This window comes from Epinephelus moara, chromosome 24 (genome assembly GCF_006386435.1).
Source record: "Epinephelus moara isolate mb chromosome 24, YSFRI_EMoa_1.0, whole genome shotgun sequence".
Lineage (NCBI taxonomy): Eukaryota > Metazoa > Chordata > Actinopteri > Perciformes > Serranidae > Epinephelus > Epinephelus moara.
Window position 1 is genome coordinate 2,454,102 of NC_065529.1, and position 12,142 is coordinate 2,466,243.

The following is a 12,142-nucleotide window of genomic DNA, read 5'->3' on the forward strand; positions in this document are numbered from 1 at the left end:
AGGGAGTTTTTTTAAACTCTGAAATTGTATCCGCCCATCTAAACACAAAATCAGGGAGAAAGTCATCAGTCTTTAGTTAAACAAAGCGTCTAAAGACTGACTTGTGAGTCTATGCAAGTTGTAATGGAGCCTAATTTTGTAATGTTACTTTTGTTAAATGTTGCTGTTGTCCCTGGCTTCATATGCGAAATCTGAGCTAGCCGCTAGGCGAATTTATACAATGTAGAAAGTTATAGGCTTGTGCTCATAACATTAGCATGTTGTATTTGTGAGGAAAATGTGTCCAGCAAAAGATGAATGTCTGACTCCTGCGAGTCATGATGAAGCCGATGTGTATACTTGTGTTTGAGATTGTCACTATTAAGCCATATTTAATGTGTGCTTTGGGTGTGTTTTGAACTAACTAAGCTTTACAGCACTTCACAGAAGCCCCACTGCCAACTAGTGTTTTAGAAGTGTAACTGCAGAGTGACACAGAAACACCACCACACAAGTATAAATTCTCACAACGGTGTAGGCCACATGTGTAGGCTACGGCATAGGCTCTGTATAGAGCTGACACACAACACAAGTATAAATACGCTTTTAGAGCAAGTGACAGAGACACAGGCCTCAAAGTGACCTTATACAGTGTTTATGGCCCATACCTGTTAGTAAACAATTGACTATTTGCTATTCCAGCAGACATGGCTCAACATTAGCATTCATTTGAGGTTGTGTATCTTTCCACCTGCTGCATATGTAAGTGCAGTGTTCTCTCTCCTTTTGGCTTTGTTTTGACCTTCACCAAAGGCTGAGCAGTTAACATAAATTTGGTTTATCAGGGTTTTTAAAAAAAACTACTGCTGGAAATTGGATTCAGTAGAGTATTGTGACTGATTCATGCTGTAAAATAAAACAAACTATGAGCATTTAAAGTTCGGGATGCACAGTATTGGATCTTTTGCCAATATGCAGCTATGTAACAACTCATTCGACCAATAACCAGTACCGATATTGATAAATCCCCTGATTTTGGTGATCATCAAGTCTCTTCTGTAGTGGAATATTATGCATGCATGCTCTTATCATGATGGCCTACCAGCAGAGGGAGACATGAAATTCAGTACTTTTCAGTGTATGTAGTATTTATTCATTGTGGTGCAAACTAAGAAAAAGCAGGTTGGCAAAGGGGAAACTTCCAGGGCTGAAAAATGAAGCCAATGTGGAAGTGCCAAATACTGCAGTTCCTATAATGGCCACTTGAGGCTGGCTTCAGGAGCAAGTCAATCCCCCTTAGACACTCATGTTAAAATGCCCAACTTTACAGCAGAAATAAACATGATTACAGCATGCATGGTACAAGCCTGGTTTATTAGGGCTTAAGGTAATACATTTTTAAGAGCGGGGCCACTTGAGTGACAGGCTGTCTGCCTACAGTCTATGATTCAGATCCACCCCTCGCTTCTCCACAGCTCCACCCTCTCGTCCAAATATGGTCACTTCTGACTCCAAAAAGTCAAGATGGTGACAGCTGAAATGCTGAACTGGAGGCTTCAAAATAAGAGTCCAAAAACCAATGGATGCCATCATGGTGGCCACATCTCTTGGTTTACAAAGTTTATGGTGGAAACAAGTTAGCTAATGTGAACACCTGTTCAATATAAAAGTTACAGCATTTCACTGAGTTGCTAAGGTGAAAAAACTTTTGGTTTGATAATAAAAACTTAAGAAATTAATGAGATATGGGTCTATGTACAAGTTGCAGGTAACAGGAGGTGTCTGACTTCTTCTGGCTGTAGTCATAGCACAGCATTTATGTTGTCACTCTGGTGAGATTAGGGATTAGATTAGTGGGTGCTACAGAGCCGTCAGACAGCAGTCCCCCATGGTAATGCTAGAGTTTTTAAACAGCACGGTGGGAAATAAGAGCAATGTCCTCTCACAAAACCAATGCGGGTTGGCAGTACTTTCATCTAGAAAATGAAAACAATGTAGGCTGTGTCAGAAAATAAACTTGCATATAATCACTCGACAAGAGAGCAAGGTCAGCTTCAGCTCCAGGGCCTAACGGAATCCCCTACAAGCTCTACAAGAACTGCCCCCAAGTGCTGAAATGCCTTTGGAAACTCATGAGTGCAGCATGGAAGAACCAACTCATACCATCAGAGTGGCAAAGAGCTGTAGCGGTGTTCATTCCGAAAGAGCAGGAGTCCCACAACATCAGCCAGTTCAGGAGCATTGCACTACTGAGCGTCGAGGGGAAAGTTTTCTTTGCAGTCATGGCCAAGAGATTGACATCTTATCTCACAGGAAATGGCTACATTGACACCAGCTGCCAGAAAGCAGGAGTGCCAGGCTTTCCAGGATACGTGGAGCATTCTTCAATGATTTGGGGGCAGATCCAGAGAGCCAAGCAGGAGAAAAGCGACCTTCACGTGGTGTGGCTTGACCTCGCGAATGCTTATGGGTCCGTCCCTCACAAACTCATCCATTTTGCTTTGGAGTTCTTCCACGTCCCTGAGTCCATCAACAACCTAGTAAGCAGCTACTTCAGGGACTTCCAGATGTGCTTCAGCCTCCAGGATTTTACAACAGGATGGCAGCAACTGGAAGTAGGCATCGCCATGGGGTGTTCCATCTTTCCAGTCCTCTTTGTCGCAGCCTTGAGATCATCCTCTGCGGAGCCCAACAGACCGTGGGAGGAATAAAGCTGCAGACAGGGGAAAGGCTTCCACCACTCCGAAGCTACATGGACGATGTCACCGTAGTTCTGCAGACAGCTCCATGCACAAGAAGGTGCTTGAAGAGGCTGGATGAACTAGTGACATGGGCACGGATGAAAATAAAACCCTCCAAGTCACGAAGCCTCTCCCTACAAAAAGGCTCCAGGAATGACAACACCATTTTTGTCGCAGTAGGTGTGCAAATCCCCCTACTGGCCAGCCAGCCCATACAGAGCCTAGGGCGGTAGTACAGCGCAGATCTGTCAGACAAGCAAGCGGGTAAGGCAGCACAGGAACAACTCTCAGAAGGCCTTGCAAGTATCAACAAGAGCCAGCTCCCCGGCAAGTACAAAGTGTGGTGCTACAACTTCACACTGTACAAAAGGGTCATGTGGCCACTGAAGATGTGCAACATTCCATCATCAACAGCCAACGGCATGGACCGGCTAGCCAACCCATACATCCGGAAATGGCTGGGCCTACTGCGATGATTCTCTGACACAAGCCTACTCGGGACAAACTCGCTGCAACTGCCATTCCAGTCCATCACCCTGGGCTACAAGCAGGAAAAGGCCAGATTAGTCCTGGAGCTGAAAGAATCCTCTGATCCAACAGTAAGGAAGGCAGACGAGGGATTGATGCATAAGGGTTGACATTGGCAAACAGCTGCAGTTCCCCCACGAGATCACCACCACATCACTCCGGCCAGACATTGTGCTCTGGTCTGCTGCTGCTAAGTCTGCCATGCTCATAGAGCTCACCATCCCATGGGAGGAGGGAATCCAAGCCGCCTACGAGCGCAAAAGAGCCAAGTACTCAGACCTGGCCACTGAGTGCAGGGAGGCAGGCTGGTCCACAACCATCTACCCCGTGGAAGTAGGCTGTCGCGGCTTTGTCAGCACATCAACAACTCGGCTGCTTCGGGACGTTGGAAAAACTGGGACAAGGCTGCAAATCTCTACCAAGGCCCTTGTTGAGGAAGCAGAGAAAGGAAGCTTCTGGCTATGGCTGAGGAGGAGAGACAAAAGTTGAGGGTCTGGACAATGAAATGGGGCAGCTGCAAGAGTGGCAGGGAGACGTCCCTGCCGCCGCTCCGCCACCAGGAGGCGTTCTGGGGTTAAAGAGAGCGAAACTCCAATGAGTGGTGGTCCCCGGCTGATGACCCTGCAGCTGCCCCAATGGCGCTGTAGGAGGCGCGTCAGGCTTCTTTGCCTAGCAGGCTTTAACACCCACCTGTACAAGCAATGCGACTAGAGCAATGCGCAACCACATTCAACTCAAGCATTTGGATGTTGACCTGCACAGAACGGCTGCTGCTGCTAGCAGTGCAGACTTGCACCCGTAATTAAACACACACAGGCTACAGTCACTCACACTAAGCTGGGTTCTCCATTCTTAATGACAAATCCAGCTGAGGAATAGTCTCTGTCACTCACTGCGCTCGTTGTCGGGATGGCAGAAACACACTGCCAGTGCTTAATCACTGCCAGGTTAAGAAACATTTTAACTGGAGTCCTCCATGTTGGTGACGAATGGGATGACAGGATTAAAGGTTCGACTTGTGTAATTCACCCTTCACTAAGGCCCGCCCCCGTTAGTTACTGTTTCTAAGTCCGACAAACTTGCGGTTTCGGAGCTAGACTGGCATGGCGCTCCCACTATCGCTAACTGCACTCCCTGGAGAAATACTCTCAAATTTTTGGAAAAACAAAAAAGCGATTGCAGACAGAAGGGTCTACAATATGCATTTGAAGGATATATTCAGGATGTCAGACTGACACAGCAACGGAATCAAGGTAACAAAATAAAGATTGAAGCTAAAGCCTACAGATCACAGAGTAAAAGTGAACCACCACATCACTGCTGATCGCCACAGAAGACAATGAATATAAAGGGAAACTTTGCTGATACTGAACCAGCTGTGTGGCAACACAGTGAGTGCAGATGAACAGTGTTTAGCTTCACCCCCGTGCCGCTCCCAGCACCCAGACTGGCAGCTGGGCTGTCGGGGGGCTGCCGAAGAAGTCAGACAACGTTAATCTGCACAATGCGTTGACACACAGCTGGTTCAATATCAGCAAAGTTTCCCTGCTTCCCTTCAAAATGACTCTAATATGTGCCGTCTGATTTCTATCTCGTCTTCTGCAGTGTCATTGAATGAGCTCTGGCATTAGCCACTCAGTATGTTAACATGAAGTTAGAGAAAATTGATTTACTGTGTGAAAAGTCGGACTAACACCCACAGATAATATGATTGGTAGTTGAATTATTCCTGCATGCATACAGTCAATCGGACCCAAACTGGCCTAGGCGTTCCGCACATACGCCACAGTTTTTGCCCCTTTATGCCCAGCATAGCTGATCCGTACAGGGGTTTTGTGCTTTGAGCAGCTGAGCAGAATTATGGCTTAGAAGAAACAGAAAAACAAAATTACTGTGAGGTAACGTCAAAGTATTTCAATTTTTTATTTTTGTATTTTTTTTTTTCAATTTTATTGATAAAGCCCAATATCACAAATCACAATTTGTCTCAGAGGGCTTTACAGCATATGACACCCCTCACAGCAAGTACTGTAAGACAGCGCAATTTTTTTTGCGAAAGAATGCAAAGGTATAGTGAGAGAATGGAAAAGTTATTGCAAGAGAATAGAAAAATATATTGTGAGGGAATGAACAAAAACTATGACCCTCAGGGGGCTCAGCAGTTTTCATCCTCCTTAGGGGAAATAACTTGCAACTAAACACTATACTAAGTGGCTTGCTTTTTCTATCTGTGATTTGGTGCTGGGCAGGTATTGTGCAGTGTATATCAAAGCTCTTTGACTGAAAACAGCTGCCTGCTGTTGCTGGAAATATGGTTATTGAGAGCACCGAGACTGAACCAAACAATACAGTTGGATACCAAAACAATTAGCTGAAAGAGGCTTAAACACTCCATAGAGCTGAGGCAAACTGTAAATCAGTTGATCATTCTCTGCTGGTTTATCACTATGAGCAACTCATTTCACATTGTATTGTGAATATATATGTGTGGATTAGTGCAGCTTCAAGTTATTTTTGTGCACAAAATGCAAGGATTTTTCTCACTACTTGTAGAAAATTTTCACATAAAGACTTGTCTTTGAAATCTGCAGTGTATTATACTCTCTCTCTGTCTCTCTCTCTTTCTCAGCAAAATTAGTAAATGAATAGATATTTTCATTTTGGCAGGTCAAACCCACCCATGATGCTGTTGCATTTGGTACATTGGTGAGAGCTGCAATGCCTGTCTAATGAAACACTGATTACATTTTTTCTGTTTCTGCCTACATCCCACAGTCTGACTACTGTCCAGGATGTCTGTCTGGACTACTTTCAGGTGTCTGTGTTCATCCAGTTGGAATTCTCATGCTCAGCATAATCAGCAAATACCTCAGCACTGTCAAACCATCGGATGGGAAACAGTCTAGCACAAGTCAAAAACAAGTTACAGCTAGCTTTCATGTGACAATTAGGAGGTCATTGTTTCACTAGCTTCAAAACTGATGGTGTTTGTTGCCTTTTTTGTCTTTTTGGACACAAAGCCATTTCAAACCTCCATGCATGTCAAAGGCCTGAGCCAGAAGCTGTGGCCTTGCTACAGTATTCACTGGACACAGGCTGCAGCCTCCCTCCAGCCACTGTCAATGAATGTGCAATTAGTCACACCAAAGCCTGCATTTGAAAAAGCCCTCCACCATTTCATTCCACAGTCTGAGTGTCTCCACAGCGTGTGTCCATGTGCAGGCACCAGTTCCATGTTGGTGCAACGCCAGCTGCTGGCCCTCATGAACTAACTCTCTTTCCTCCACCGTGGCCCCCACTAACTTAAACATGACTCTCTGATTGATTGCCTAAAATCATGCTGCAATAATTGACCTTCAGTGAAGTCAGTCGTTTCTCTCTGCTTTTGCACAAAGGACCTTAAAGTAGTACACAGATGCAGAGTATAATGTTGTCTTACGGCATAGTCTGCCTTGTGCCAACAGGATATAAGCATGAGTGCTCCATGACTTTTTTTTCAGTGAGTCAGGCTGTTGCAAACCTTTTTGAGATTTTCTCTTTTTTTAGCAAGACATCATCATCTGGAAACACTTATACTGTGATTTACAAAGGCCCCCTATTGGATTTCCCCAAACACGAAAGAGCAGACAGCAGGAGAAACCTAGCAAATTCAAACCATTACAGAGAGATTGATCCACACAAACTGCACTCCCACCCGTTTTTTCATTGACAAATGTTTAAATGTGTCTTTGACACAAGGGAGAATATGATATATAGAATTAAAGTGTTACATGTCTTTCCATCTGCAGATGAAAAGATGTGTAACAGAGCCAATAAAACTGTTAATGTGCTTTAAAGAAGGTCTGTGCTCTGACTTTGTCTCATCCAGTGTCAGTCAGAGTGCTTTTACCTCACAAGCCAACTCCTGTACAGTAACAGGGCCATTCTACCACTGACCCACTTTACTGTAAAAATGCCTTAAAGATATGTCTGGCTTCAATTACCCCACCCAGATTTGGCATACAACATCACAGGCCGCTATAAAATTATCATGGTGGTTATAGATGTGGCTTAACACACACTACCTTCTGTTACATGATATGTTCTCTTTGATGTTGGCAATTGGTTTGGACTCAACTTTTCTCATCTGTGCAAATTTGAAGAGCAGTTTTAGCCCCTCGGTTAGTGCCAGTTTATGTGCAGAGACATAGGCTACACTGCAGTAGCAAATACAGGGTCACATAGAGAACATGCAGTCAGACAGCTATACTAAACTTACAGTGCTCTTTTTCAGGTCGGAGGTGTCAAAACTACAACTCCCAAGCAGCACCAGGGCAGAGCAGCAGCTGAGTGTTGGCAGCAGGCAGGGCCAGAGGTGTTGCTCGAACTCCCAACATGACCGATGTTCTCCGACAGGGCGTGCTCTGACGACCCCAGGTGAGAGTAAGACATGTTTCTCATCAAAGGACAGAGTCCTAACGTCTCTCTGCTAAGCAGTCGACAGTTTCTAATGACAAAGAAAGTAGCTAATTTACCCTTTCATAATTTAAGAACCAGTTTCATTCAAATCAGAGTGCATTATGTAATAGATTTTTTTTTTTTTTTTTTTTTAAGATTTTTTTTGGGCAGTTATGCCTTTAATTGATAGAAAAGTCAAGTGTGAAAGGGGGAGAAAGAGAGGGAATGACATGCAGCAAAGGGCCTCTATCCACTAAGCCACTGACGCCCCCAAGTAGTTGATTAATTATGCCTCTGCGTGAAGGTGATAGCTGTGGCTGGAAGTATTATGTTTACGGGGTGGCTGTCTGTCCATCTGTCCCATTCTCTTGAACGCGATATCTCAACGCCTTGAGGGAAGTTTGTCACAAACATCCTTTTGGACAATAAATTGATTAGATTTGGTGGTCAAAGATCACAATGACCTTGTCTGTCTCACTCTTGTAAACATGATATCTCAAGAACACTTCAAAGTAATTTCTTTAAATTTGACACAAATGTCCACTTGGACTGAAGAATAAACAGAAGAATTTTGGGGTTGAAGGTAAAAAGTCATGGTCAGTGTGACCTCACAAAATATGTTTTTGGCTATAACTCAATAATTCTTATGCTGACTATGACAAAACTTTACACAAATGCCTAATAGGACATACTTATGAAGTGATGACATTTTACATTCAAAAGGTCAAAGGTGAACTTCATTGTGACATTATGTTAATTAATAATAATGTTCTGCACACTTTTCTGTCCAACTCAACATCGTATCTCAGGAACCGAAAGGGAGATATTTGGTCAGATACTGAATCGGTGATACTAATCTTGGGTGCCCACCTTGAAACTGTGCTGATTGTATAGATCTTCTGTGCTTTCGAGGGGAAGATGTGCATGAAGTATCCATGTTTTCACAGATAATGTATGTAAGCTAGAAGAGAAGCTTGACTGGTGCAGTGAAGCATACAACTGCAGGGTGGTAATTGTAGTTTTTCCATAAAATTTGAGAAAGTAGTGAAAAATGCATGTAACAAGTGGCATCTTATTGCTTGTTGCATGCGACCAATAGTCCAAACCCCATAGAAAACAGAACATCCTCACACTGGAGAAACTGGAGCCAGAGAATGGATGGTGTTTTTGCCTGAAATTTTGCCTGAACAATTAATTAATCATCAAAAAAGTTGCAGACTCATTTTCTTTTAACTGACTGATTAATTGACTATTTTTTTTCAGTTCTAGTCTCAAGTCTTTTATTCTCTACACTTCTGGCTGCTGTCCTCTATGACAGTGATAGTAATGATTGCATTAATGATGACAGTGTGTTGTGACTTGTAGTGGAGGAGCAGCTGTTCCGTTCGGTGGAGGGCCAAGCAGCATCTGATGAGGAAGAGGATAAGTGGACTGAAGATCAGCAGAGGCAGGTGGATGAGGTGAAGAGGATCTTGACCAGGCTGTCCTGCTGTGGGGAAAGGTACCGCACATCCACGTCATCACTCTAGCTTACAGCAAACTAGAGGTGTACTACTTAATGGTACACCTCAGTTTGCTGTCTATGATAGGATAGCTAGCATAATAGGGCCCAGCATAATTTTTTAGATTAGGGATACATTTCTACAAATGTTATTGAGCATTTATTGAAGCAACATGAAGCCTTTAACAAGTATCTATGACAGATATTTTTAACAAATGTAATGTTTAAAGCTGCGTTAATATTTTTTGCCCCTTGGTTAGCAGAACAACTCCAGAACAAACTGACAGACAGACACAGTTCAGTCCTGATGTGTTTCCTTTCCAAGTTGTAATGGCTCATAAGCAAACAATGGCCTACACACATCCATGCACGGAGTAACATAAGCATTTATTTGGGTCAAGTTTCTGTTCATCTAATGAATGTAAATACAATCTTCACTCTACTTTTAGCTGATCTTCACCAGTTCCCGAAAAAAATCTTTATATAATATGTGTCTTAAAGTTATAGTTGGTAATCCTGTTCAGAAACACTTCTTGTTATATTGGGTGAAATGGTCCTTCCATCCTGAGAGTAGTCAATACATAATGTGTTCAGAAAAAGGAATGAAAAAAATCTGACCTCTGTGGCAGCTGCAGGCCTGTAAAAACTCTGACCAATCCCCATTTGGTGCAAATGGAAAGAACCAATCAGATGCCTTCATGTCTCGTCCTGCCTGAGCCCCCCTCCGTCCCTCCCTCTCTCCTCTCTGCGTGCACTCATCAGGTGTCACCGTTGCCGGAAATATTCAGCACACTCCTCAGCAGAAATAACGAGTTAGCAGGAGTTTGCTGAACAATGGCAGAGAAAATGCAGCCAAAAGTACCACTTCCAGCGTTATTTGTAACCGCTCGCCCCGCTAAACAGGCTGAGAAAGGAAAGTCAGAGGCAGAAAAGGCTGCGACGAAAAAGGTTTTGGCTAAAGCGAGAGGACAAACCAGACGTCAACATCGGTGCAGCTTTTGAACGGTGGAGACAACTGAGGGAGCTGAAGGGCCTGAAAAGTGATGCAGAGGTTGCTGTCTTTCTGTTGGACAGGTAATTATTTGTTTGCTTCGGTGGGATTTGTTATTTTACTCGGCTCTCCTCTGCCCTGCTGACTGCAGGATGCGCGTTCAAGCTTGTGTGGGGCCGTGGCTTTGGACGGAGCACTGACGGGAGGGGGAGGAGAGGGCGGAGCTTAGAGAAGGTGCCGCTTTCAAATCTTGCTAGCTCTCCAACATTACCAACTATAGCTTTAAGCTGCAAGATGTTTGATTGTCTGCAATAGGTATCATAGGCCCCGATCACGCAAAAAGTATTTTAGCAGCTGGACACTGCTGTTTGAGCTAGAGCAAGTACCCTCTGCCTGTCCATTTTAGTATCTAGCTATTAATTACTGAGAAATAAATAAAAATGAAATTAAATAAATAAACGGTAGATTGATTACACGAGATGGTTAGGGTAAAGGGGTGATGGGGTGGTTCCCTGGTAACAAAAAATATGAACAGCAATTGTTTTTTTACTAGTGGCACTCAATTTGAAAAAAAGAGCAGTGCAGTGCGCCTTGTGTTTTGGAACCTACAAAACGCTTTCTGTTTGATTGGGGCCTTCATTGCTAGCTTTGTCTGTCTGCTGTGAAGTGCTGTGCAGGTAGTGTTCAGTGGGTTTATCAGAGCTTTTGTAAAAGAAACTAGCTGCCTGCTAAGACTGGGAATAAGATGAGAACTGCTGTTGAAAACAAGATTGATGAAAGTGATGACAGTGACCTGAGAAAGATGTTCCCCAGCTCTGTATTGGCTTATGTCATCATGACTCTGAGAGTAATGAAACTGCACTAGCACAGATCACTGTTGCTCTTTTTGTTAGAACAGTTCCAAAATTGATTGCAGCACAAGAAATTAAAAACTTTTATAAAAATGAATAATAGAAAAAAATAATTAATCAATTAAGGAATGAGAAAAGGGCAAACTAAGGGTTAGAAAACAGGCCTAGGATCAGGTTTAATTCCTATTTTTAAACATATCCATAACAACTGACTATTCCCATCTCCAAACAGGTTCAGATTAGGAAAAAAAAACTGGTAAGGGGGTCTGAACCCTTCACTCATACCCGTCAATTTTAATCCTACATTTAATCTTTTTATGGCTCTTAGACTTAGTCTATGTCTTATGTATTGATATGCAAAAACCAAAACTATTTTAGAGACTGAGAGTTCCAGAAAATGGCATGAACACATCAGAAGGGTTGATGTGTGTTCAGAGAATATTGAACTGGGGAACTGAGGACCTTGGGAACATATGCTCCCCAGTGAACCACCCTGGAAATGTGCTTAAAACCAAAGCAATATGCTAAAAGAACCTAAAACACTACAAAAGTACCAGTGACACAGATAAGTTAGATGTGGGTCATTCCACAAAATCAGTGCTTTTTTAACTTTGAAAACTTAAAATTTAAATTTAATTTGATTGCTATTTATTTTAAGTAGCCTGGAATTAAAGACAGTTTAAAGTTACAAGGAATTTTATTGTGCAGTCTCAGGTTGTGGAATTTCATATTTTATTACTGTTTTTCTCCTTAATGTTTTGATAGTTTTAGCAACCCTGATGAAAGTATTACTACATCTAATATTCTTAATTTGACATATGTAATAAATGGCACATATATGAGCAGTACTTAAGTCCCTGTTTTCATTGAGATTATTTTCAGATGTGGATTTTCTTTTCCAATTTGATGTGTTTCAGATTTAGACAGATTTGTGAACAATATTTGTGAGAAATGGTCTTTTGTGTGTATAGAAAATGTTTTAGATCTTTGAGTTCAGCTCATGAAAAATGGGAGCAAAAACAAAAGTGTTGCATTTATATTTTTGTTCAGTGTATGTGTATATATATATATAAATATATACATATGTATGTATATATATATATATATATATATA

At 42.5% G+C, this 12,142-nt stretch overlaps 1 protein-coding gene across 3 annotated transcripts in view; it reads left to right on the top strand.

Moving 5' to 3' along the window:
• efcc1 (EF-hand and coiled-coil domain containing 1) overlaps positions 1–12,142 on the top strand; it is a 71,149-nt gene that overhangs the window by 25,418 nt on the left and 33,589 nt on the right. For all 3 annotated transcript variants that reach the window (XM_050038780.1, XM_050038779.1, XM_050038778.1), the window contains exons 3-4: positions 7,522–7,664; positions 9,051–9,186. In XM_050038780.1, the coding sequence (XP_049894737.1) occupies positions 7,522–7,664; positions 9,051–9,186 (279 nt within the window). The remainder of the gene's footprint in view (positions 1–7,521; positions 7,665–9,050; positions 9,187–12,142) is intronic.